At 42.5% G+C, this 27,605-nt stretch overlaps 1 protein-coding gene across 1 annotated transcript in view; it reads right to left on the reverse strand.

Moving 5' to 3' along the window:
• Positions 1-27,605, reverse strand: part of LOC137647264 (protein FAN-like) — a 72,405-nt gene that overhangs the window by 13,245 nt on the left and 31,555 nt on the right. Inside the window, exons 8-15 of the mRNA XM_068380657.1 lie at positions 24,262-24,321; positions 23,490-23,632; positions 22,534-22,696; positions 22,207-22,361; positions 21,894-22,072; positions 20,400-20,531; positions 13,682-13,924; positions 12,949-13,145 (exon numbers count right to left, since the gene is read on the reverse strand). Coding sequence (XP_068236758.1) covers positions 12,949-13,145; positions 13,682-13,924; positions 20,400-20,531; positions 21,894-22,072; positions 22,207-22,361; positions 22,534-22,696; positions 23,490-23,632; positions 24,262-24,321 — 1,272 coding nt within the window. The remainder of the gene's footprint in view (positions 1-12,948; positions 13,146-13,681; positions 13,925-20,399; positions 20,532-21,893; positions 22,073-22,206; positions 22,362-22,533; positions 22,697-23,489; positions 23,633-24,261; positions 24,322-27,605) is intronic.

Below are 27,605 nucleotides of genomic sequence, written 5' to 3' on the forward strand. Positions count from 1 at the left end.
ATAATGGTATATATTCTATTCCGTTCCCAAGCACTCGAACAGGCCCAAAATATTAATAAAACGTGTACCTAAACAACAATAATTATCTAAATGTGTATGAAATTGGTCAGAAAATCCTATAAAACAATTTTAAACCATTTACTGTACTAAAATAAAAATTTTAAACCATTTTCTGTACTGTAGTGAACATACCTTTGAGCAGCGGTTCGATGGCATACAGGGATGGATGTGGAGAGGATGGAAGGGGGAGGTTACTGCTTGGAAGGAGAGTCCCCTTCCATGATGTGGCGGGGTAGTTCTCCTTCAGGAGTTGTTTCTCTCTCCAATGAAAGGGTGGGCAGATCTATTTCAGGGGTTTCTTCTCTTCTTTGTCTCTTCTTTGGAGGAGAAACAGGCTTTGATGTAGCAGCTTTCTTTTCTTTTGTGAAAAACTGGTCTATTGTTAATTGTTTCTTCCTCCTCTGCAGTATTCTTCGAAAATGATACATGACACTATCATTAAACATATGCACTGCCCGGTTTGCTACTGCAATTTCTGGGTGGTATTTTTCAGCAAAAGCCTGCACATCTGCCCACTTGGAACAAATTTCATTGATGAGAGAACTTGGAACATCCTCCCTTACCTCATCCTCTTCTGAAGATTCCTGCTCCACAATCAGATCCTGCTGCTGTTGTTGTTGCAGGTGCAACAATTCCTCCACAGTCAACTCGGTAGAATGGCTTTCTACAAGCTCATCAATATCATCCTTGTCGACCTCAAGCCCCAAACTCCTGCCCATGACAACAATTTCCTCAACGACATCAGTGTCATCAGAAATTACAGGGGTAGCAGTGCTTGGACCCGCCTCTGGTTGGAAACCTTCAAACTCCCTCTCTGTGACACATGATGGCCACAGCTTACGCCAGGCAGAGTTCAATGTCCTATAGGTCACACCTCGCCAAGCTTGGTCAATCATGTTAACAGAGTTGAGGATGCTGAAGTGTTCCTTCCAGAATTCCTTTAGGGTCAACTTCGTGTCACTGGTCACTTCAAAACACTTTCTGAAAAGGGCCTTGGTATAGAGTTTTTTGAAGTTTGAAATGACCTGTTGGTCCATGGGCTGGAGTATGGGAGTAGTATTGGGGGGCAAGAATTTGATTTTGATAAAGCTGTATTCTTCTTTCAAGTCATCCTCGAGACCTGGAGGATGTGCAGGAGCATTGTCCATAACCAGAAGACATTTCATTGGCAAGCTCTTTTCAATGAGGTAAGCCTTAACCTGGGGGGCAAACACTTCGTTTATCCACTCAGTAAAGAATTGTCTTGTGACCCAAGATTTAGTGTTCGAGCGCCACATAACTGGTAGTGCACTTTTACAAATATTATTTCGTTTGAACACCCGGGGGTTGTCCGAGTGGTACACTAACAAGGGTTTGATCTTGCAATCGCCACTTGCATTTGCACACAGCAACAATGTTAGCCTATCTTTCATTGGCTTGTGACCTGGCATCTTCGTCTCGTCCTTGGTAATGTACGTATTGGCTGGCATTTTCTTCCAAAATAACCCAGTCTCATCACAATTAAAGACTTGTTGTGCGATCAAATTTTGTTCATTTATGTACCGATCGAATTCCCCCACGTATTTATCGGCTGCAATTTGATCCGAACTAGCTGCCTCCCCATGCCTAGTAACACGATGAATACCTGTTCTATTACGAAACTTTTCAAACCAACCCCTGCTCGCTTTAAATGTAAATGAATCACTTTCACTGGTACTCGGACTTTTCTTCACTAATTCTTCATAGATATGCAACGCTTTTTCACAAATGAACGCTTCACTAACACTTTCCCCGGCCAACTGTTTTTCTTTAATAAATATTAAAAGCAACTTTTCCATCTCCTCAATCACTTGTGGCCTTTGCTTAGTTACCGCCGTAACTCCCGTTGCAACATTCGCCTTCTTAATCATTTCTTTATGCTTTAAAAACGTAGAAATGGTCGACTTCGCCATTCCGTATTCTACCGCTAAATCGGACACTCGTACACCATTCTCATATTTCGCTATAATTTCCTTCTTCAACTCGATCGTTGTTCGCACTGTTTTCCTCTTCTCCTTCCCCTTAACACTCATTACTTTCTTGGGACTCATTATGAAAGCTAAAAAAGCAATTAAAAGCACTGAAAATCACTAAATCACAACGAATGCTGATCGCGCGTTGTCTGAGTGACGCTCTCGAGAGAACTGATGCTTCCCGAACAAGCGAGAGTGGCCGAGATGGCGCGATCATCACAAAGCCCATGCGGTCGTCACGTGTTCGGCTGGTCGAGTACCGAATTTTTGGTCGAGCACCGCAGCAAAAATTTCTCGAAAATTTTGGTCGAACTCCGAATTGTTCGAGTATAGAGTCGTTCGACTACCGAGGTATCACTGTATTTAACTTAGCCGGTGATTATAATAGCTGATTCACACCCAGGGGGGTGGGTAGAGACCAGCAAAATATGTTTATATCATATGAGCTAAGAATTTTTATTTCATTTTAGAAGTTATCAAAATAACTAAAACAAAATAAATAGGTACCTGGTAAGGAAGTCGACTTGAACAATTACTCTGCCTTTTTAAGTACGTCTTCCTTACGGAGCCTCGCGATCCTCTTAGGATGCTGAGCGACCCCTAGGATCTGAAGTATCAAGGGTTGCAACCCATACAACAGGACCTCATCAAAACCTCTAATCTAAGCGCTTCTCAAGAAATGACTTTGACCACCCGCCAAATCAACTAGGATGCGAAAGGCTTCTTAGCCTTCCGGACAACCCAAAAACAACAATAAAGACATTTCAAGAGAAAGATTAAAAAGGTTATGGAATTAGGGAATTGTAGTGGTTGAGCCCTCACCCACTACTGCACTCGCTGCTACGAATGGTCCCAGAGTGTAGCAGTTCTCGTAAAGAGACTGGACATCCTTAAGATAAAAAGACGCGAACACTGGCCTGCTTCTCCAATAGGTTGCATCGATTATACTTTGCAGAGATCTATTTTGTTTAAAGGCCACGGAAGTTGCAACAGCTCTAACTTCGTGTGTCCTTACCTTCAGCAAAGCTTGGTCTTCCTCATTCAGATGGGAATGAGCTTCTCGTATTAACAGTCTGATAAAATAGGATAAAGCATTCTTTGACATAGGCAAAGATGGTTTCTTAACTGAACACCATAAAGCTTCAGACGGGCCTCGTAAAGGTTTAGTTCGTTTTAAATCGAACTTAAGAGCTCTTACAGGGCATAAGACTCTTTCTAGTTCATTTCCATCCATACGATAAGCTTGGAATATCGAACGATTTTGGCCAAGGTCGAGAAGGCAGCTCGTTTTTGGCTAGAAAACCAAGTTGTAGAGAACATGTAGCCATTTCAGATGAGAATCCGATGTTCTTGCTGAAGGCATGAATCTCATTGACTCTTTTAGCTGTGGCTAAGCATACCAGGAAAAAGAGTCTTTAAGGTGAGATCTTTCAGGGAGGCTGATTGTAGCAGCTCGAACCTGTCTGACATAAGGAATCTTAGTACCACGTCTAAATTCCAACCAGGTGTAACCAAACGACGCTCCTTCGTGGTCTCAAAAGACTTAAGGAGGTCCTGTAGATCTTTATTGTTGGAAAGATCTAAGCCTCTGTGACGGAAGACTGATGCCAACATGCTTCTGTAACCCTTGATAGTGGGAGCTGAAAGAGATCGTTCTTTCCTCAGATATAAGAGGAAGTCAGCTATTTGAGTTACAGAGGTACTGGTCGAGGATACGGATACTGACTTGCACCAGTTTCGGAAGATTTCCCACTTCGATTGGTAGACTCTAAGGGTGGATGTTCTCCTTGCTCTAGCAATCGCTCTGGCTGCCTCCTTCGAAAAGCCTCTAGCTCTCGAGAGTCTTTCGATAGTCTGAAGGCAGTCAGACGAAGAGCGCGGAGGCCTTGGTGTACCTTCTTTACGTGTGGCTGACGTAGAAGGTCCACCCTTAGAGGACGTGTTCTGGGAACGTCTACTAGCCATCGAAGTACCTCGGTGGACCATTCTCTCGCGGGCCAGAGGGGAGCAACTAGCGTCAACCTTGTCCCTTCGTGAGAGGCGAACTTCTGCAGTACCTTGTTGACAATCTTGAACGGAGGGAATGCATATAGATCTAGATGTGACCAATCTAGGAGAAAGGCATCTATATGAACTGCTGCTGGGTCCGGGATTGGTGAGCAAAATATTGGGAGCCTCTTGGTCATCGAGGTTGCGAAGAGATCTATGGTTGGCTGGCCCCAGGTGGCCCAAAGTCTCTTGCATACATCCTTGTGGAGGGTCCATTCTGTTGGAATTATTTGTCCCTTCCGACTGAGACAATCTGCCATGACATTCAAGTTGCCTTGGATGAACCTCGTTACTAGTGATATGTTTAGACCTTTTAACCAGGTGAGGAGGTCCCTTGCTATCTCGTACAACGTCAGAGAGTAGGTCCCTCCTTGCTTGGAGATGTACGCCAAAGCCGTGGTGTTGTCCGAGTTCACCTCCACCACTTTGCCTTGAAGGAGAGACCTGAAGCTTTTCCAGGCCAGACGTACTGCCAGTAGCTCCTTGCAGTTGAAATGCATTGTCCTTTGACTCGAGTTCCATATTCCCGAGCATTCCCGACCGTCTAATGTCGCACCTCAGCCTACGTCCGATGCGTCCGAGAAGAGAACGTGGTTGGGAGTCTGAACAGCCAGGGGAAGGCCCTCTCTTAGGTTGATATTGTCCTTTCACCAAGTCAGACAAGACTTTATCTTTTCTGAAACCGGGATCGAGACCGCTTCTAGCGTCTGGTCCTTTTTCCAGTGAAAAGCTAGATGGTATTGAAGAGGACGGAGGTGTAGTCTTCCTAGTGACACAAATTGTTCCACGGATGACAGCGTCCCTACCAGACTCATCCACAGCCTGACTGAGCAGCGTTCCTTCTTCAGCATCTTCTGGATGGATAGCAGGGCTGGGGGCTGATCGTCTTGTTGTTCAGCAACGTCCTCATCAGAGGGTTCCTCATCCGAAACTGATGAGGAAACGGCAACGGAGTGGGCAACGTCTGGCTCGCTGAATCCGGTTGCACTGGTGGATGCGTGACGGAGCCGGACGCAATATCATGGAACTGCTGCACAGTCTGTGAACTGTCAACAACCATGGGTGCGCGAGGAAGCACAGCGTCAACCCGAGACTGTCTAGACCGTCTGGGTTGTGCAGTCAACACCCTACCGGGTTGCTGAGGTTGACGCACTGCGTCAAAACAAGTCACCTCTGCTGGTTGTTGAACGTCCTGAACGTCAACAACCACCTCCGAGCGTCGCTTAACGTCAACGTGCGGCTGGCAACCCACACTGGGTCGCATCGGTGGAGGAACCACCTCAACTGGCAGACGCGAGTAGGTTACCTCAGCGTCAACAGGGCGCACAACCGACCGGTTGGAAGGTTGTTGGCCAGAAGGTTCGGTAGCAACCTTCTCCGCATTTAAGTCCTCTATCAAGGACGCAAGCTTGGACTGCATGTCTTGCAGCAAAGCCCATTTAGGGTCTACGGGAGCAGGTGCGGCAACAGACGGGGTTAGCGACTGAGGCGGAACCGTTTACCATCCCTGAAAGCCTTGTTATGCGTGACATAATAGTACAGCAAAACTTCAAAGGCTCGAAGTTGACCTGTAAACAACTTGGAGCGTCTCCTGGCTAGGCGCCAGGGAGAGTCTACCAGAATTGAGAAGTCTATCTGGGCAGAGGCATGAACTCCCAAGCCGAGAACTTCTCTCGTGTCATATCAGACTCTCGCTCTATAAACCAGTTTAAAAGAAGGGAAAGCAAAGGCTGTATCCCCCAAATTCCTCCTGGTGAAAAACCAGTCGCCTAGCCAACGTAACGCTCTCTAGGAGAGCGAGAGAGCACTAGCTTAAAAACAACGGCTTCGAAGTAGCTAGGCCTAGTGTAAGCTCTGACGTTTAGGCGAACGAGGAGCAGCAGTTACAAAAAGATCCGGACGAAGATCCTTAAAAAAATCATCATGATTTAATTAAAGTCCATAGGAGGCTAAGCAGCTTTAGGCTCCTCTCCATCTGACAGAGTCCTCAAGGGAATATCAGTAGGAGGGAGAATAGCAACTTCCTCATCTACAGGAACCTTGTCCGATAAAAGCCGAGTCTCTCACTGGTGCATTATTAGCGGACCAGAACGCAACGTCATGTAACTGCTTGACAGTCTGTGAACTGTCAACAACTGAACTGTCAACCACAACAGCTGCGTGAGGACGCACAGCGTCCACTCGAGACTGCTTTGACTGCCTAGACTGAGCAGTCAAAACGACTCTAGAATGCGGAGGTTGACGCACAGCGTCAAAACAAGTCAACTCCGATTGTTAGTGAACGTCTTGAACGTCCACAGGAGCATCAGCAAGTGGCCTAACGTCCAAATGCGGCTGAAAAACCACACGAGACCGCATCGAGTGTGGTTCTAAACAACCTGACTGACGTGACTAAGCTACGCCAACGTCAACAGTAATCACAAAGGAACGTTAGGTTGGCTGAAAGCCAGGATATCGATGAGATAAACGGCTAGACTCAACGGACTAATCGGTAGAATAGTCTTCCATAAGGGAGGCAAGCATATACTGCATGTGCCATACAACCCATTAAGGATTAACGGAAATGGTTGTGGTAAGAGACGAGGGTAACGTCTGTGACCGCAACACTTTGCCTACAAAAAAAGACTCTCGGAGTCTGTGTTACTTTTTGTTAGGCGACGAGCAGTTATCCGATGACTGCATAGGGTCAGAGCTGTCCTAATGGTTGTAACCAGGACGCTGGACCTGTCCTGAAAGGACTGACTTTCGCTTAAGGGCTTCGAAACCTTGTGACAGGTTTCTTATGCGAAAAGCCTACGGATGACGAGGAGAAACAACGTCTCTCTCGTCTTATGGTAGGGGAGATCTTGGTAAGATACACCCGATACCATAGAGGGAAAAACGTCTGTTCGTTGGTCAAGGCCTCTCGAACCCATAAGTCGTTTGACATTACTTCTCCCCTGGGCTTGGGAGCATGTAAGAGGTCCCGGACTAGGTGAACGACAGGCACGAACAGACGAACCCTCGGACGCAACACTGTAACACTTTGCGCCTCGGACGCAACACTGTAACACTTTGCGCCTCGGACGCAACACTGTAACACTTTGCGCATATCACTTTATCACTTCGATTTTCTGTTTTGCACTAATTTCTACCTGAAACACGCAATTCTACCCTTCTTTAAAAGTTAGTAATTGCGAAATCAGTCGTATAATGCAAGCTCATTAATACCAGCAAAAAACAGAAAACATATCATTATAATACCAGCAAAAAACAGAAAACATATTTTAAGATAAAAAAAAAAAAATCAGTGGCTGGGAAAGAGACTAAACACTAGTTCATATAACTACGTTTTCAATCTCTCACCGCACATAGCCTGGGGACGAGAATAAAAACCTAAAAACGTTTTATCCTTCCTCCCCGTACAGAGACTAGGGACGCGAGTAACACGAGAACAACGTTACCCGCTTGAACGGAACGTTTTCTCTCCTCTCTCTCCCTCCGTTTCTATCTCTCTCTCTCTCTTTCTCTCTTGATTTCGCACCTAAGAGAAGAGCCCAATTATATTTCGTCAAAAAAAAAAAACATGTTATTTGACTAAAGGAAAAAACTGAAAGGTTTTTCAATAAAAAGTTCCTTTAAATTAGAATTTAAAACATTTAAGCTAAGAAAGAATGAACAAAACGTCAGAATCGATTTACTCTTACTGCAAAGTGAAACCGTGATACACTCTCTCTCTATCGTAACGATAGAGCGCATGTTGAACGTCCTAAACGTCAACAACTGCGTAGCATAAAAAAACTAAACGTTAGTTCATCTTTGAAAACAGTACGAAGACTATCAAAGAAATTCTTTCATAAAATATTACATTTAAAAAGTTTTAAATCCTTAGCTCTTTAAAAGCTAATTACGATATAAAGGGCTCAACGTTGATTAACTTCGGTTTCCAAGTTAGGACCGCCTACTCTCAGGAAAGGTCTATATAAACAAAACATTAAAATTTATTTTTATATGTTTATAATAAATGGAAAGTTAATCGAAGAGGCCTAATAAAGGCGGAGAGATATCAAATATATAGAGGAAAATCTATAACGTGATAAGAATTACTAAAAGCCTAAACACACTTCCGTCTAAGGGAAGGGTCGGCCATTTAAAAGTGAAAGAGAGTCCATACTCTCTTTGTCACCATAATTAAATCTATCCAAAACGAGTTCAAGATTTAAGATGAAGATAAAACTCCTGCATAGCGAAAGCTCAAAACTAGAATAAAGTACTTCACCAATTAGTTGTGAAAAAACTCCAGTTTAGCAACGGCGAATAAGAGCGTCTTGTCGATAGCTCGACAGAGAGAAAATTGAGTTCTTTGTTTACAATGAGTACTGGGTATCTGAACGACAGATGGCGCTGTTGAGTACACCCCCTACCTGTGTAGCGATCGCTGGCGAATTTTTCCGTAGAGTTTTTCTGTCGAGCAACAGAGTTGCAGCTATTATAATCACCGGCTAAGTTAAATATTGAAAAAATACATATCCTTTTAAAATGTTATTTGTTCCTATGCCTATACAAATCTTGTCCTCAAAAAATAGGGAGACTCCCTTATTCGTAAGAGGAAGCCCTCTAAAACAAAACTGGAAGTTCTTTTGTTCCCTAGACATGTCATCCTGCCTGGTCTACTATGGGAGTAATGAAGGAGACTTCAACAACCAGGATCCTAACAGCTAATCATGGATGTAGAAGCTGTTAGGGCCTCAGCCAGTAATGGCTTACAAGGAAGCCAGTAACAAGACATGAAACAGGGCCCATAAAGAAAAATGACCAGCCCTTCCTCCCCTTCACATTTAGATGAAGGAGTTGCTTCTAAGCAGATGCAGTCTGTAAGAAAGGTGCTCCATCATGTAACTCCCCAGCATCAGATGTCCGACCAGTGTGTAAGGGTTGTAGCTGCTGCATCCTTTTCACTGGGGCACCAGAAAGAGGTAGAAGAGCCAGTCATTCTACTGCTCCTTGAGACTTATGCCCAATGCGTTACCTTAAACGGGTACATACCAAGTCCCTGGAGCTGGGAGTGTTATAATACTACTGGGCAGCCAACTCAAGATCAGGGAAAGAGATACAATGATATGTGGACAACATCCATAAGGTACAAGAGGCAAAGGTGGTTCGACACCTTCAGCACCAAGTATGCCGTCAAGTAAACTGGAAGGCTACTGACAGTAACCCTTACGAATTGTTCCTCCAGATGGCAGAGGTATGCAACGACCAGTCGCATCTGAAAGCAAGCAGCCTCACCAAGCCAGAATGAAAAGTGTCTTATCACTACCTCCTGTTACTGCCAAGGATAATGAAAATGCTGAAAAGCTTGCACACAAAGTGTTTATTCCCCTTTGAGTACCACTGCAGTACCTGATGTGACACCAGGCAACTTGTGTTAACTTATACATAAGGATAAGAATGAGGTTTTGAACTGAAACTGGGTCTTTGTCACAGTCTATGAGACGACAAAGGCAACAAAACACCTACCTCTCTTAAATGTGTCACGATAAAAAGCCTGAGCTCTCATACTCGTGCTAATGCTAACATGAAAGAGTCTTTTGAAGGATAAAAATCCTTATGATGCCCTCCTCACATAAGCAATAAATAAGACAGCTGGTCATGGATATGTGGTTATAGGTGACCCTTGGCGGTGGGACCGTGGCTAAAGGTGACCTTCAGCTGTGGGGCCATGGCTAAAGGTGACCATTGGCTGTGGGGCAGGGGGTACAGGTGTCCATTGGCTGTGGGGCCGTGGGTACATGTGACCTTTGGCTGTGGGGCCGTGGGTACATGTGACCCTGGGCTGTGGGGCCGTGGGTACAGGTGACCCTGGGCTGTTGGGCCGTGGGTACAGGTGGCCCTTGCCTGTGGGGCCCTGGGTACAGGCGACCCTTGGCTGTGGGGCCCTGGGTACAGGCGACCCTTGGCTGTGGGGCCCTGGGTACAGGCGACCCTTGGCTGTGGGGCCCTGGGTACAGGCGACCCTTGGCTGTGGGGCCCTGGGTACAGGCGACCCTTGGCTGTGGGGCCCTGGGTACAGGCGACCCTTGGCAGTGGGGCCCTGGGTACAGGCGACCCTTGGCTGGGGGGGCCCTGGGTACAGGCGACCCTTGGCTGGGGGGCCCTGGGTACAGGCGACCCTTGGCTGTGGGGCCCTGGGTACAGGCGACCCTTGGCTGTGGGGCCCTGGGTACAGGCGACCCTTGGGTGTGGGGCCCTGGGTACAGGCGACCCTTGGCTGTGGGGCCCTGGGTACAGGCGACCCTTGGCTGTGGGGGCCCTGGGTACAGGCGACCCTTGGCTGGGGGGGCCCTGGGTACAGGCGACCCTTGGCTGGGGGGGCCCTGGGTACAGGCGACCCTTGGCTGGGGGGCCCTGGGTACAGGCGACCCTTGGCTGGGGGGCCGTGGGTACAGGCGACCCTTGGCTGGGGGGCCGTGGGTACAGGCGACCCTTGGCTGGGGGGCCGTGGGTACAGGCGACCCTTGGCTGGGGGGCCGTGGGTACAGGCGACCCTTGGCTGGGGGGCCGTGGGTACAGGCGACCCTTGGCTGGGGGGCCGTGGGTACAGGCGACCCTTGGCTGGGGGGCCGTGGGTACAGGCGACCCTTGGCTGGGGGGCCGTGGGTACAGGCGATCCTTGGCTGGGGGGCCGTGGGTACAGGCGACCCTTGGCTGGGGGGCCGTGGGTACAGGCGACCCTTGGCTGGGGGGCCGTGGGTACAGGTGACCCACGGTCATGGGAAAATGTGGCCATTGGCTGTAAGGCCATGGGCATATCTGATCGGTCCCGTTCAGGGCCACTTACAATGGATCGGTATAGTTATGGGAGCAGCTGCACTGGAGTCACGGCTTGATGCTCTGATCCATATGGGATCGTGTACTTATCGTTTTCTTCCCTCCAAAAAGAGAGATCATTCTAAGTCCTGTGGGACTTTTTATAATCAGTCTTTCTGGAGTCCTTCAACTTCTTATTCCGAGAAGAATTACAAGATTCAGAAAGGGAAGAGGCACAGGAAGGTAGCTTCACACTGCAGCATATCTTTACCCTTGATTGCTCAAGAGTTGGTGCTCAGTCCAGAAGGATAGATTACCCGATAGCAAGACAAACAGTGGTCAGTTTTGCACTCGTTTCAATTTGCTGACATACCTTGAAAGTACCGGTTTATGAGAAAACTCCTTAGCGGGTAGAAAGTGAGCAATGGTAGCAGTTAGACCAAGATCACAGGTACTGGTTGGCATGCTAGCTCCGTCAGTTATACTCTGCAATGGCATAAAGAGTAGAGTAAATGACACCCATATCAGCCTACCGTTAAGGTGCTGGAGATCCTTTACCTGCAATTAATGAAAAAGAGGTCGCTGTTATACCAGGCTCACGTTTGCTAACTAAAACCGAAGTTATCAAATGAAGTGCGAGGTCCATATCAGCACAAGAGGGTAGAGCGAAGGATACCCCTGTTAGCCTACTGTTTGGTGTTGGAGATTAATCCAGGTAGGACCATTCACCTGCAACTGATAAAAGAGCAGTGGCTGTAACATCAGCTTCATGTAGTTAAAAAACCCCAAGCTTATTGGTCGCCATTTATGTTCTGTACAGCAAAAAGCAGGCACCAGAGTAATTAACAATTATCCATATCCTGATAAGAATGAGAAAGTGGTTGCATATACTACCTCCATCCCTTAGCCTACAGTGCAGATGTTCGGTCTAAGAAAGAACGCTTAATCACTCCTGATGCAAAAGTAGTAGCCGTAACCCAGCTTTACACTCATCTGCCTGACCGCAAAAGGTACAAGTTAGCAGGTAAATACCGTCACTCCCTCTCGATGGAGGAGAGCAATTGCAATTAGTCCTGAGGAACTTTATGCAAAAGGAATTCTCATCCAACTATCTTCTTCATTATTGTCATCTTCTTAAGGAGGAAATGTTCAAAAAAAAGGAATGGAAGAGAGAAGAAATTGATAGCGAAGGAAAAGAGGGTGAACTCTTCTTACCCTTGCCAACCATTCTTCCTTGCTATCACATAGGCATTATGGTCTGGGCACCCAATAATGATAGTGCTTCCATGGAAGAGGTAACTACAAGAGCTTCCTTTGCCGCAACACAAACCACCACGCTGGGGTTTTTGTCAAAGGGGGAGAACTAGGAACCCTTACTTACACTGCACGACACAGGGATCACCATCTGGGAACACAATCAGTGCCAGGTGTGGTTAGCAGACATAATTTTCACTATCTTGCATGCAGTTATGGGCGACACTCCGTTCGAATAGGGTAACTCCCACCCGAGGCAGAGAAACTACCATGAAGTAAGATGAATCATGGTCTGAATTCATCATCTACCTGATTGGAGGAGCAACAAGACTTCAAATAGGAAGTGAATGGCTTACAGTCACCCCTTCAAAAAGGTACACAATACATTATAGTATATGGGGTTTCAAAGGTTGGCATCTTCAGAGGAACAAAATTCATTTCACCACATTTACTTTTTGGTATGCTTTCACTTACAAGTGAGAACGTTCACAAAAAACAAAAATAAGCAAACCAACATGGATCACAAACTATTGCAAGAAAACAATTGCAAGAGCAGCATGAGACATCGGTACCCATTGTGACTAAAGACAAAAGGGGTTGTTTTGAAACAGGCTTGTGGGTGGTGCTTCTTTCTCACACCACTGTTATTCACCAAATACCTTGAAAACAATTTAATGGCCATTCCAGCGCTGTTGAAGGCATATCCCTATTTTAAAGAACTAGGGTTTGTATACACATGGGGACAACTAATGATTGTTTAAATCTTGTTTACTTGCAGTATTACAAATTATCTTTAAATTCTAACCTGATTAAATTCTGGAAGAGTAAAAATCTTTAAAAGGGCATCTTGCCCTGCAGTTAAAATGCTCCCACTATCTGCACTAAAGGCAACTGCATTAATGCCCTCCCGATGAACTCGACAGCTCCTCAACTGCTTGAGCTCTGCCAGCCTTTGCCAGAAATTTCTTGATTCAGCTATGGGAGCTAGTACTTCGAAGTTTCCTAAAAAGGGTCATGAAACTAATATTACCTTCTTAAATATCACCACGAAAATAAACTTAAAATTCCAACTTTTACATTGTGTCATGGTGTTATCTTAATTACTCATGGATAAACACATTCAAACAATAACACTACAATGAGTAAGTGTGCTAAAGTAATATTCATAAAAAAAAATAGTTTCTTATAACCAAAATAATTTAGTTTTTCTAGCATGTGCTTGAATCTCTAGATTTATTACAATAAACATAACATTACAATATCTTACAGGAGTTATCAAATACAAGTGCTACAAATCTATTAAACATTTGGTGGTATTCAAACAATATGCATGGTAGTGAACTCTTATGACAAAATATCACTGATAATAGTAAAATCTCAGCTTATATGCTTTAGGAACAATCATAATTTTCCAAGCAAGAAATAATGCATTTCTTGAAAAAAAAAATAAGATTGCTGATGACAGAGTAAGGAATCCTTGTGCAAGCCATTACCAAACAAATGTCTTGTGAATCTGTGCTAACGTCCCACAATCTTACCTTCTTTATCACTCTCTATTTCCTCCTTTCCTTCACTGCTTTCACACGAATCTGTTCTAGCAGAAGTTAAATGAAGAGAATTGTAAAGACCAAATGATCGAGATCTTCTGGGATGAGGATGTTGGAAAAGCTGCTTAGGAACTTGCCCAAACTCTGTTATCTGAACTTCATGGGCCAGTCTCTCATTGAGATCAGTAATTTCTGCAAGGTCAACTGCTCCCTCATAACACAGGTAATAAAACACTGAAATAAAAAAAAGAAAAGAAAAACACTAACTTAAAACGCACAAACATATTACCAGCCAGAATTCTAAATAGTTATTTAGGATACTGTATGCTGTAACTCACCTAGAATACTAACTACAAAAATAACTAAAATTTTTATGGTAGTAGTATGGATTATAGACACAGAGAGCTCTTAGAGAGTTTCATTATGGTATGTTCAACACGAAATTGATCCAATGATAATATTTCTGAGAGGCTTACACCCATTAGAAATGCCTATTATATAAGATTATGGTATTAAATTTCTTATATAATGTATAAATTAATCTAATCATCCATCTTCTGAACTGCATAAAATATTCTACAGAGGGCTTCGAAATGTTTATGAACAAAATTATTTTAATAAACAAATTTTCATTACAAACAATACAGTATTGTTTTTCTTATTTTTCTAGCAGTTTTATTACAAATTTAGAAGCCTCATATGATTCATGTCCTTTGATTACTTAAAACCATGGAAATATTGCATAAGAAATACATCACCATAATGATCTCCAAAAGACACATTGTTCTAGAATTCTACTTAAACTGCTATAGAATAAAAAGTGTCTTTCAGTTACAGTAATAAATTATTGATACCCTTTTCACATTTCATTAATATTTACAATTTTTTTTATCTAGATTAGTGATTATGCATTTCTTTGAAAAGAGAGAGAGAGAGAGAGAGAGAGAGAGAGAGAGAGAGAGAGAGAGAGAGAGAGAGAGAGAGAGAGAGAGAGAGAGAGAGAGAGAGAGAGAGAATCAACCACAAAATTTAAAATGGAGTTTTTATGATAAAACAAAGTTTTATGAATACTTACCTGGCAGTTATATATATATATATAGCTGAGATCTCTAAATCGGCAGAATTTTTCAAAACGAGGCAACCGCCTTGTGGTGGTTGGGAGGTAGGTGGTAACACCCGTCACAGGGTGGTCCAAGGAACCATTCCCGTGTCCAAGACTTCAGTTCATCTATGCCCGACCTGTCTCCGGAGGGGAGGTGGGTGGGCCTTCGAATATATATATAACTGCCAGGTAAGTATTCATAAAACTTTGTTTTATCATAAAAACTCCATTTTTATGAATAGTACTTACCTGGCAGTTATATAAATATAGCTGATTCACACATTTGGAGGAGGGAAACAGACAGTAAACATCGCTGGGGAAACAACAAAAGAGTTGTAAGAGATAAAAACACCTTGATTCCTTGCCTGCTAAGGTAGCTGATTCAAAGGTACAGCCTTTAGAGTGGCTTTCCCTTAGGAGAGTTTATCCAGGAGTAAGCCTGCAATGCTGCAAAAAACTCAATCGAGTCTGTCAAAGGGATAAGACCAACAACTTGACTAGACTTCAGAAACTACCTTCGCCCCAAATAATAAAAACTGCAACCTTACTAAAACTAACCACCTAACCCTGCAACATAGACATAAACTATCTATCTAGACTGAGGGAACCGCACCACAAGACGAAGTCCTCAGACTATCATAAAAACACAAACCCTCATACATGCATATAAACCAAGGTTGAGTGGGGTTATTAACTCCTTGCCTAATACAGAAAACTGCAGCTATGTATGGGCCCAAGGTATAGCACTTGCCAAAGTCTACTCTCACCTCTCTAAGTTAATGAGAAGCGAAAACAGAGTTGCTCCTCCAGAAAATTGCATAACTAACATATATTCCTGATATACCAGAGAGGTAGCAATGGCTCTCACTTTGTGAGCCCGTAATTTCAACAGGGCGAAGTGTTCCTCCTCACATAAGAGGTGGGCTTCCCTAATTTTCTCCCTCAGGAAAAAGGACAAAGCATACTTAGACAGGGGTTTTTGGCGGATCTTTCACTGAACACCATAACAAGTTGGATGCACAGCTCACGTTCATAGTGTGAGCCAAAAAAAAAAAACTTTGAGGGACCTAACTGGGCAGAGGAGTCTTTCCTTCTCTCGACCCACTAGGTTCGTGAGGTTAATGACATTAAACGTCGTAGGACAGGGTTACGAAGGGTTCTCGCTCTTTACGAGAAAGATGTAACTTAAGGCACAAACTGCCCTATCCTAATTGAAGCTCACCCTCTTCCCAATCGCCTGGACTTTGCTGACCTCTTGGCATTCGCTAGAGTTATAAGGGAGAGGGTTTTCTTCGCTACAACTCGAAGAGAGGCTAGCGAGATAGGTTCAAATTTCTTGGAGCACAGAAACTTAAACATCACATCCAGGTTTAAGAGTACCTATTACGTCGTCTGAAAAGACCCAATGAGGTCCTCCAAACCTTGATTTTGGGACAACTCTAGGCCTCTATGCCTAAAGACGGCCGAGAGCATACTGCTGTATCCATTGATGGTAGATACAGACAGCTTAGCATCCTGTCTGAGGTACAGGAAGAAGTCTGCAATCTGGCTCAGAGAGGTAGTGGATGAGGAAACTTGTGCCGCCTGCACCAAGCTCTAAAGGTCTCCCACCTAGATTGGTAGACTCTTTGTGAAGAGATCCTCCTTGCTCTGGCGATAGATTTCGTCGCTTGTGCCGAAAAGCCTCGAGATCTGACAAGCTTCTAGTCAGTCTGAAGGAAGTCAGTTGAGAGCAAGGGGGGTTAGATGATACCTCTCGAAGTGGGGCTGTTTGAGAAGATCTGTACTTGCCGTAGTCTTCTTGGGAAGTCCATCAACATGCTCATCACTTCCGAAAACCATTCCCTAGCAGGCCAGAATGGAGCCGCTAGGATCATTCGCCCTGAATCGAGGAGAGCGAATTTCCTGAAGACCAGATTGATGATCTCGAATGGGGGCAACGCAAACATGTCCACCCACGTCCAATCCATCAAGAAGGAGTCCATTGCTACAGCTTCCTCGTCCGGGACTAGGGAGCAGCAGTAGGGGATCCTCTTCTTCCAGTTTGAGGCAAAAAGGTCTGTTACAGGTCTGCCCCACAACATCCAGAGACTGACAGACTTGCGGGTTGAGAGACCACTCTGAGGAAAAAACAAGTCTCTTCCTGCTGAGTATGTTTGCCCCGATGTTTCTTGCCCTAGAACAAACCTCCTTTCTAGATCCAAGAGATCAGAACGAAGGCGTCCTTGATCTCAACACACGATTCGACTAGTGTCATCACGAAGTCCTAGATTCTCATGTTCAAAGTCATGCCTCATGCTAGAACTTCGACGTCGAGCGTCCTGAAAGACGAGGCGCCAATCGTCCTGTAAGACGTGGTGCCGATAGTCCTGTAAGACGTAGAGCTTGTAAGACGTGGAGCCGAGAGGTTAACAGAGCGAGACGCTGAACGTTCTAAAAGACATGGTGCTGAGCGTCCTGGTGTCAGAAGAGACTCTTCTTGTTGACAGGAAGACCTAATTATTTGATAGGCTCAACGTTATCCAAACATCCAGATACAGGGACGCTCTGATTTCTCCAGAGAGCAGTATTCCGCTACATAAAGCAAAAGTTACGTGAACATGAGAGGGGCGGAGCTGCCAAAACACACGCCCAAACCTGACCCATTCTACACCCGTTCTTCCTTGTAAACAAACCTCAGATAAAGTTTGATTGCATATCCTGCCACTTAGACTCCTCTCTAGAACTGGGAGAGAGAATCGTTGTAGCTAAAACCTAAAGGAGGTTTCCCTATAAAAGGAAAAAGTAATCCTCCTTCAGAAGAAGTACTGACCAAAGGTCTGCTCCCCTCTTCTCCAAAGATTTTGATGTCTCCATGGAGAACTTTGACTTCTGAACGAAGGCGTAAAGAGCATTTACGTCCAGGACTGGACAAAAGACTCCCTCTCCCAAAAGAGAGACATTGAAGTTGCAAAGTCGGTTAGGCAGAAAAGTCTTATCGGAATAACTAACAAAGGAGGATTCACTAGAAAAAAGATTTCACATCCATCCTTAGTAAAAACACGGACCAAAGGTCTCCTCCTCTCCTCTCCCAGGCTCGCCAGAAGTAGCAAAGTCTGGCTCCTACTGTTGTTAGTCATCAAAGGTTTCTGTTTTAAGAAACAAAAATTAATATATTCTTAAAGCTCCATTAATAACCACGTGAAAACTCAGAGGGTGGGGAACATGGAGCAACAGAACTTAGGATCCTCTCCTTCTGTTAACCTCAAATAATTCAACAGGAGAAAAGTGATCACTAAAGTCATCCTTGACAAAGATCTTATAAGACGGGGCGTTGCCCTGAAAGGACAAGGCGGCGATCGTCCTATCATCCTGAAAACGAGGCTGCCCTCGCCCCGACAGACGAGGCTGCCCTCGCCCCGACAGACGAGGCTGCCCTCGCCCCGACAGACGAGGCTGCCCTCGCCCCGACAGAAGAGGCTGCCCTCGCCCCGACAGACGAGGCTGCCCTCGCCCCGACAGACGAGGCTGCCCTCGCCCCGACAGACGAGGCTGCCCTCGCCCCGACAGACGAGGCTGCCCTCGCCCCGAAAGACGAGGCTGCCCTCGCCCCGAAAGACGAGGCTGCCCTCGCCCCGAAAGACGAGGCTGCATTCGTCCTGTCTTGAAAGACTTAGCGCCGAGCGTTGAGGCAAAATGATATTCATTATGCCGCTCGGCGCGTTCGGTTCCAACCAGAGGGTTCATAAGGCCGACTGGTGCTCTGGGACAAAAACCAAGTCAATGATGGTTTGTAAGCATTGATATTATCAGCGAATATCTATGACTTAAAGTATTGCCATTAAAATCAAAAGTGATGCAATGCAAAACTCTAAAAGCAGTGTAAGGATCTTAACGTTCAACGCTCTTTGCTTTCCCATGGCAAGGGCGAGCATTCTTGGGAACGTTAACAGGAACGCTCGCGAGGGCGTTTGCTCGTGAGCTAACGCCTCTCATTTCCTTTCGCCGATCGACGTTCCTTCTCCCATGGGCTGGGGAGCTTGGAAGAGGTCTAAGGCTAGGAAAACGACGTCCACTGTGCTGAAAGAATGCCTAATTTAGCACTGAAACTTGCACTATAAACTCTTACACAAAAGACCATAATTAGTCCTGCCCGTTGTGAGAGAACTTATTCTTCTGCCACAGGCTTGAATGAGAAAGCAAAATCGTCTCTAGTACTTGCTATATAAACTGTAATAAAATATTTTTATAAAATATTAAACTGACATTTCCATAATAAAATAAACTTCCAAACATACTTACCCGGCGGTCACAAAAAGAAAAAACCACCGGGCAAGAGTTGAGATTAAAAATAGATGTTGAACACACTCACCTGGTAGTTACATATAACCAACGGTAAAATTAAATGTCATAAATACCTACCCGGTAGTTACATACAAACGCCGGGAAAGTTATATGTTAAAGATTAAAATGAACAGAAAAAGGGAAAACAAATGTAATCCACAATTAATTCAAAGGGTTTTCAAAAACAGCGAGTTGTAATGATAAAAAGAACAGATATAGCAATAATGTATCTATATAAATAAATGTAAACAATAGGAACATATAAATGAAAATACTACTAAAACTAGAATTCCCATATCGTTGTTGTTGGAGTATAATAGCCAACACTTTAATTCCCATATCGAAAAGAACGCTACCAAGGCATGTTGGGACTGCACCGATAGTAACGAGTAACAGCGTAAATTAACCATACGCTAGTTCTATTCAATTTATGAAATTAGATCGATGATTTAAAGAACGAATACCAAATGGACAAATATTTCTTTAAAATTTTACATTAAAAGTTAAAAAACTTATATAAGTGGAATTCCTCCCATTCTTTACATAAAAGAAATAAAGAGAATTTGCAAGACATACATGAAGATTACGTCACACAACTGTGACGTCATAGAGTTGCCGGAACGGATTTCCGTCATCAGGATTAAAAACTTTGCACCTAAAATATAGTGCACAAACAAAACCTCTGCATACAAACTGTGAGGATCAACCGACACTTTCGGTAACCTCACCTTGCATACATCACTCGCACAAACACGAAAATTAAGTTATCACTCATGATAAACAAAGTAAATAATAAAACACGATTGCCAAATCCCTAAATCAGTGTACTTCACCAAACGAAGTCCAAAAAGGCGAAGAAGGGAAAATGATTCGAAAAACTCAATGGTGGACCGACGATGTTTTCGATCCAGCCGGCAGAGATGAACTGAAGTCTTGGACACGGGAATGATTCCTTAGACCACCCTGTGATGGGTGTTACCACCTACCTCCCAACCACCACAAGGCGGTTGCCTCGTTTTGAAAAATTCTGCCGATTTAGAGATATCAGCTACATATATATAACTGCCAGGTAAGTACTATTCATAAAATTGAATAATTATTCCACTGTTCAAGAGAATATATGGATATTTTGTTGCCGTTTAAAGCTTATTTCTGAACAAACCTTCAGTGTAATAAGCAGTACTCTGTATAACAAACAAACCAAACTATAAATAATGAATATGTTCCATACAATAAAACTTGCCGCTCTACATATTCTCAAATGTTACTTTCAATACTACTCACAATTATCTGCTTTTTCTGCTTCCTCTCCATTCTGCTTGTACCCAAATATCAAGTCTATCCAGTGGTGAAGATTGTTTGAAACATAATCACTTTCCAGCGCTTCTCTCATTTTCTTGAGAACACCTTGTGGTCCTGTGGAAATTTATACATAATAGTATTGTATGTAAGTCTGAATATTATTTCCCCACTAATCTTTAAACTATGTCTGGTAAGTATATTATTTTAATATATCAGTGCAATTAAAATCTTTTAAAGTAAAATTAATAGAATGACTACAATAGTACCTCGGTATAAGAGTTTAATCCATACCAGAAAGAAGCTCATAACCCAAAAAGCTTGAAAACCAAAACAATTTTCCCATAAGGGAATTCATTCAGTGCATTTCACACGTTCATAAATATACATATTGTACAGTTATTTTTAAAGTTTTTTAATAACAATTATTGAACAATTTATAACCCCTAATATAAAAAAGAATACAGATGACTTATTCCGAATAAAAAATATAAAAAAAAACACTAAAAATATTTACTATCTAGCACAGCAATTAGATGAAAAATTCTACATGGAAATTTTCTCCTCATCTGATGGGACACTAAAGGATGTACGAATAATTTTTCACGCGAGCATGATTAATTACCGGTACTTAGATTATGTTGTTGTTCTGGTGATGGATGGCTGTATTAATATCGCCCTATTAGCAAGAGATGATTTTTTCCCTCTGGAACATTCATTGCAAGTGAAATAATCCCGGAAAGCAACTTGACCATACACTGGGCCGACACTGCACGTTTCAGCGGTTCTTGCCAGTCGGCTTAATATGTACAGTAGCGTGTAAGTACTGTACGTACAGTACACTATGTGACACTAAGGGGTACCTATAGTTGACCTACCTGTATATGGCTTTTTTCTGAACCTCAAATCCTAATTACCCTAACACTCATTTTTTATTTTTCTTTGGTAAAAGCTTTCAACCATTTTCCCTTTTACAAAATACCTAATGGCTTTAGTCAAGTGTCTTTTTCTATAAAAAAAATTGATAATACGAAAAATGATACCAAGGACTCGAGCCCAATTTTTTTAGACATGCACCTACGGTAGTTTAAAAACCGACTGCAATCGCACGTAAAAAGTTATACTGCACTGTATGTAGTAAAGTATAATATTCATTGACATATCTCAACTCGTAGCAAACATTTGAAGCATTTAATTACACCAGAAAAATTCTGCTCATCATGGAAGTCTCATTCATATAGCAGGCTACTTGTCCACCAAAAACAAGCATACTGAGGGAAATTTTTGCTTGTAGACCAATGCAAAGAAGGTATACTGAAATGGAATTTCATAGCCGTAAACCGAAATTAACATACAGTACACAGAGTTACTCGTAAACAGGGGTATTACTGTACTCTTAAAATTTTCATTAAGCTCTCAAATACAGTATTGTAACATTAATTAAACCAATTACATCAGTAAACTAATAAAATCTCTTACCATCAGCCCAAGGTGGCAGCTCTACATTGCCAACGGCCTTCCCATTCTGACGCATACCAAAATTGATACCTTGAAAATTACACAAAAAATCTCCCGTTCCTTCATCATTGTAGAACTCTGGTATTAGTTCCTTGAAATCTGAAGGATTTGTTGTGACATTATCCCAGGTATCAGCCAAACTGAAAAAAGGTAGATAACTTTAGAAAATATTTAAGGGTTTTAGGCATATGTTTCTCAGCATACCATTAACCAAGTCTATGATAAGTATACCAGACAAATGTGAATTTAAATTAGCAATAATACCAAGTATTACCTATTGAACATTCTGTCGGGATGATCAAAACGACCATTCTGTAAACAAAGCATATACTGGGGATACTCTCGTACAAGATAATAGAGCACAAAGCCTGGAGTAGAATAGTGCGATCCATAAAGAAACCTTGGTTCAGGCATGTCCTTACAACGTTCCTGTAAGGCAAAATTCACAAAATCAGTTTACAATTAATTTTTTTGTCATCTTTACCTTATTACAGCAATAAAATCACAGGTTTCATGTATTATGTCAAATATACTGTAATCAATCACAAATACTGTATTTCATTTGCTGTAGACTTAAATAAAGTAAGAACAAAAATCCTACCTTTAATCGTTTAAGTCTTTCTTCATTCAAGGCACCAACAGGTTTAGACAGATCCCTATAAATTCCAGGGTCTGTTAAGTCTAATGTTTCACTAACATAATCGGCCAACACCCAGGGAAAAACTGGGTACTGGGTGAGATCATTCACACTTCTGTCTGCTTGTCTGGTGGAAAGAAATATTCTTAGAATATATGATAATGAACTACCGTATAATTTAGGAAAAGTATAAACCATATGTAAATATAACTAGCTCTGGCAACTAGTCCATTCAACTTTTTGGTACCAAGGTGGTTTCTCTCTTTATAGTTTCAAACTAAAATATACCTAAAAGCCTAAAGAATTTAGTAAAAGTGGATTAAAGCTTTGAATTGAATAGGGAAAATATTACAATCTGTTATTGGCTTTGCTATCTTTGTAAAAGTAGTTACTGTATTTTTGGGGTTAAGTGCTGTGTGGTCTCCAAGGACTTCCCTATGAAGGGCTAGAACAGAGAATCAAAATCAAAACTCCTTTATTACTATTCAGAATAGCAATACTGTATTCAGATTATCAATAACCTCTTTTATGAAGATTGCACAGCTAATAAGATTGTGATATTTTCCTTATTCAACTCAAATTTAATTCATTATAGCTTAAGAGCGTCATTTTTAGTTTTGCCGAAAGCAAGCCTTTCAAGAAACAAGTATTGGTATGAAATATTCATTGCTGTATCGCTTTACCTCTAACTGGACTGATCACTATGAATAAGAAAGAAAGGCAATGTGGAAGAAGTTGGAGAGCTAAGATTAAGAGAAAAAATAAGACCAGTAAAAGGCAAATAGTAGAAATTAATGTAAATGTTAACTAAAGGGTTACTACAATAAACCTTTCATACTGATAAGCAAAATAAAAGTGATACTCTCAATCAGGCTATAAGGAGGTATTACATGATAATGGTAACCAAACAAAAAACTTACCGGTTTAAATGACATAGGTAGTCATAATTGGAAATTGCTCCAGCTTGCCATTGGTAACTGATGTTATCTTGCTGTGTATCATCTAAATTCAAACCTTTTAGTTCAAGTAGTGCCTCATACAACTTGTCCCTTTCATCAGTTTCCTTAGAAGAAAAATCCTCTGATAACATCATAAAATAATGGACAAAATCTATTGGTACTGACATTTACTCAATATTTTAGAGTAAAATATATTTAAAAATCAAAATTTAGGTTTACATAAAAGTATTAACATATCATATCCAGGTACATAATTCATAACATTATTATAACAAATAGAAATATAACTTCGTTACTTATTAAAAATTTAGGCTTAATCAACATACAGAGAACTTTAAGAATAAAGGTACCCTGTACTATATTCTGTTTCTACCAATTTTCTAATACCTTTGGGTGAAGAATCAAAAAAGTTTTGAATGATCATATCTGAAAATATAAGTAGTAATAAAGACTATTGAGTTTATTACTAATTTCTTTTCCCGTACGGTAAACTGCAAATAGAGAACCTCATGATGTGGTTAGTCAAAAGCACCCTGAACTCTTAAATTTTGATACCTTGGAAATGGTAATTTCATTTTTCATTGTACTGTACACAGAGTAAACTGGTCAAATCTATGACTGAGCAATTCCCGGATTAATAATTGTTAAAAGATCCAAATGCTATTAACAATTTTAGATTACTCCAAGGAAGTTTGTTATCAAGAAACTATATTTTCCATATGAAAAAACTTACCTTAAAGGTAAGAAGGAGATGTTTCACCATACAACTATCTCGACAGTAGAGTTCAAGTCCCTGCAGAGGTGAAAAAATATCCTTTAAAATAATCTTATCTGTATCTTCTGTAATATGGTTGCCATGACCAAGAGTAATGGAGCCATCTTTAATATATAATTAATGTCAACACTGCCATTTGCACACCAAGTATCTCTACTTTTAATTTTGAAGGGAATGTAACTTTATTGCTAAATGCTAAATCTTGCAAATACTGTATTCTATAAGAAACTGCTATACATATGAAATTTACAAAATTGAATAATTAATTGGAAAGGAGTAAAATAACTCTTGCTGTCTGCTGTACTGTACTGTAACAAACAATTTTAATAATAAAATTGCATTTTATTACATTCACTAGGCATTCATATTGCTTCTCTCCCAAAGCAGGTTAAATATTAACATTTACCCTTAAACTAAACATGTTTTCTTTCACTGTAATTGTCTTGTCTCTATAGTGTGGTATTGGGATCATATGACTGTGCATGGCAACACTACTACACAGGTAGATCATATACCTTTATCTTTCAGTCAAAGTTGAAACCATTTCTACAATCTTATTACATCACTTGTTTGTTGAGTAATGTAGGCCATTTATATGAATGCCAGATGAGTACAGTTATAAATAATTTCATTACAAAAATTCTGTCTACTGTATTTCCACAAACCTTCTCTGGCGTTCATATTGCTGACCCTCGCATTGAGATGGAAGTGGGATAGTGAAGAAAGATTCAGGAAATCTAAAGCTCTAGCCTACTTATGCAATTTAAATTAATACTCAACTTTACTCAAAATGTTATTTTCATTAGTAAAATAAATTTTTGAATATACTTACCCGATAATCATGTAGCTGTCAACTCCATTGCCCGACAGAAATCTACGGACGGGATACGCCAGCGATCGCTATACAAGAGGGGGGTGTACTCACCAGCGCCATCTGTGGTCAGGTACTCCAGTACTTCTTGTCAACACCACCTCAATTTTTTCCTCGGTCCACTGGTTCTCTATGGGGAGGAAGGGTGGGTCAATTAAATCATGATTATCGGGTAAGTATATTCAAAAATTTATTTTACTAATGAAAATAACATTTTTCAATATTAATCTTACCCGATAATCATGTAGCTGATTCACACCCAGGGGGGTGGGTGAAAACCAGTATACATGTTAATCAAGAAGCTAAGTATCCCGTATTTCATTTTTATCAGTTATTCAAAATAACAAATGAAATTATAAGTACCTGGTAAGGAAGTCGACTTGAACCATTACTCTGCCTTTAATAAGTACGTCTTCCTTACTGAGCGCAGCGGTCCTCTTAGGAGGCTGAACAACTCTTAGGTGCTGAAGTATAAAGGGCTGCAACCCATACTAAAGGACCTCATCACAACCTCTAACCTAGGCGCTTCTCAAGAAAGAATTGACCACCCGCCAAATCAACTAGGATGCGGAAGGCTTCTTAGCCCACCGTACAACCCAAAACAACAATAAAAGCATTCAAGAGAAAGGTTAAAAAGGTTATGGGATTATGGGAATGTAGTGGCTGAGCCCTCACCTACTACTGCACTCGCTGCTACGAATGGTCCCAGGGTGTAGCAGTTCTCATAAAGAGACTGGACATCTTTGAGATAGAATGATGCAAACACTGACTTGCTCCTCCAATAGGTTGCATCCATAATACTCTGCAGAGAACGGTTCTGTTTGAAGGCCACTGAAGTAGCCACAGCTCTCACTTCATGTGTCCTTACCTTCAGCAAAGCAAGGTCTTCATCCTTCATGTGAGAATGAGCTTCTCTAATCAGAAGCCTTATGTAGTAAGAAACTGCGTTCTTAGACATAGGCAGCGAAGGTTTCTTAATAGCACACCATAAGGCCTCTGATTGTCCTCGCAAGGGTTTTGACCTTTTAAGATAGTACTTAAGAGCTCTGACAGGGCAAAGTACTCTCTCCCGTTCGTTACCCACCATGTTGGAAAGGCTAGGAATTTCGAACGATTTAGGCCAAGGACGTGAAGGAAGCTCATTTTTTGCCAAAAAACCGAGCTGTAAGGAACATGTAGCCGTTTCAGATGTGAAACCTATGTTCCTGCTGAAGGCGTGAACCTCACTTACTCTTTTGGCTGTTGCAAGGCAGACGAGGAAAAGAGTTTTGAGAGTGAGGTCTTTGAAAGAGGCTGACTGGAGAGGTTCAAATCTAGATGACATAAGGAACCTTAGGACTACGTCTAGATTCCAGCCTGGAGTGGACAAGCGACGTTCTTTAGAGGTCTCAAAAGACCTAAGGATGTCCTGCAGATCTTTGTTGGAGGAAAGATCCAAGCCTCTGTGGCGGAAAACCGCTGCCAACATACTTCTGTACCCCTTGATCGTAGGAGCTGATAGAGATCTAACATTCCTAAGATGTAACAGGAAGTCAGCAACTTTGGGTTACAGTGGTACTGGTAGAGGAAACTGCATTGGTTCTGCACCAGCTTCGGAAGACTTCCCACTTAGATTGATAGACTCTGCGAGTGGATATCCTCCTTGCTCTGGCAATCGCTCTGGCTGCCTCCTTCGAAAAGCCTCTAGCTCTAGAGTCTTTCGATAGTCTAAAGGCAGTCAGACGAAGAGCGTGGAGGCTTGGGTGTACCTTCTTTACGTGAGGTTGACGTAGAAGGTCCACTCTTAGAGGGAGAGTCCTGGGAACGTCGACCAGCCATTGCAGTACCTCTGTGAACCATTCTCTTGCAGGCCAAAGGGGAGCAACCAACGTCAGCCGTGTCCCTTCGTGAGAGACGAACTTCTGTTGATGATCTTGAACGGCGGGAATGCATAAAGATCGAGGTGGGACCAATCCAGCAGAAAAGCATCCACGTGAACTGCTGCCGGGTCTGGAATCGGGGAACAGTACAATGGGAGCCTCTTGGTCATCGAGGTAGCGAACAGATCTATAGTTGGCTGACCCCACAGGGCCCAAAGTCTGCTGCACACGTTCTTGTGAAGAGTCCATTCTGTGGGGATGACTTGACCCTTCCTGCTGAGGCGATCTGCCGAGACATTCATATCGCCCTGAATGAACCTCGTTACCAGCGTGAGCTTTCGACTTTTTGACCAAATGAGGAGGTCCCTTGCGATCTCGAACAGCTTCCTCGAATGAGTCCCTCCCTGCTTGGAGATGTACGCCAAGGCTGTGGTGTTGTCGGAGTTCACCTCCACCACCTTGTTTAGCAGGAGGGACTTGAAGTTCATTAAGGCCAGATGAACTGCCAACAACTCCTTGCAATTGATGTGAAGCGTTTCCTGTTCCTGGTTCCATGTCCCCGAGCATTCCTG

The sequence above is a fragment of the Palaemon carinicauda genome, chromosome 9 (assembly GCF_036898095.1).
Source record: "Palaemon carinicauda isolate YSFRI2023 chromosome 9, ASM3689809v2, whole genome shotgun sequence".
Lineage (NCBI taxonomy): Eukaryota > Metazoa > Arthropoda > Malacostraca > Decapoda > Palaemonidae > Palaemon > Palaemon carinicauda.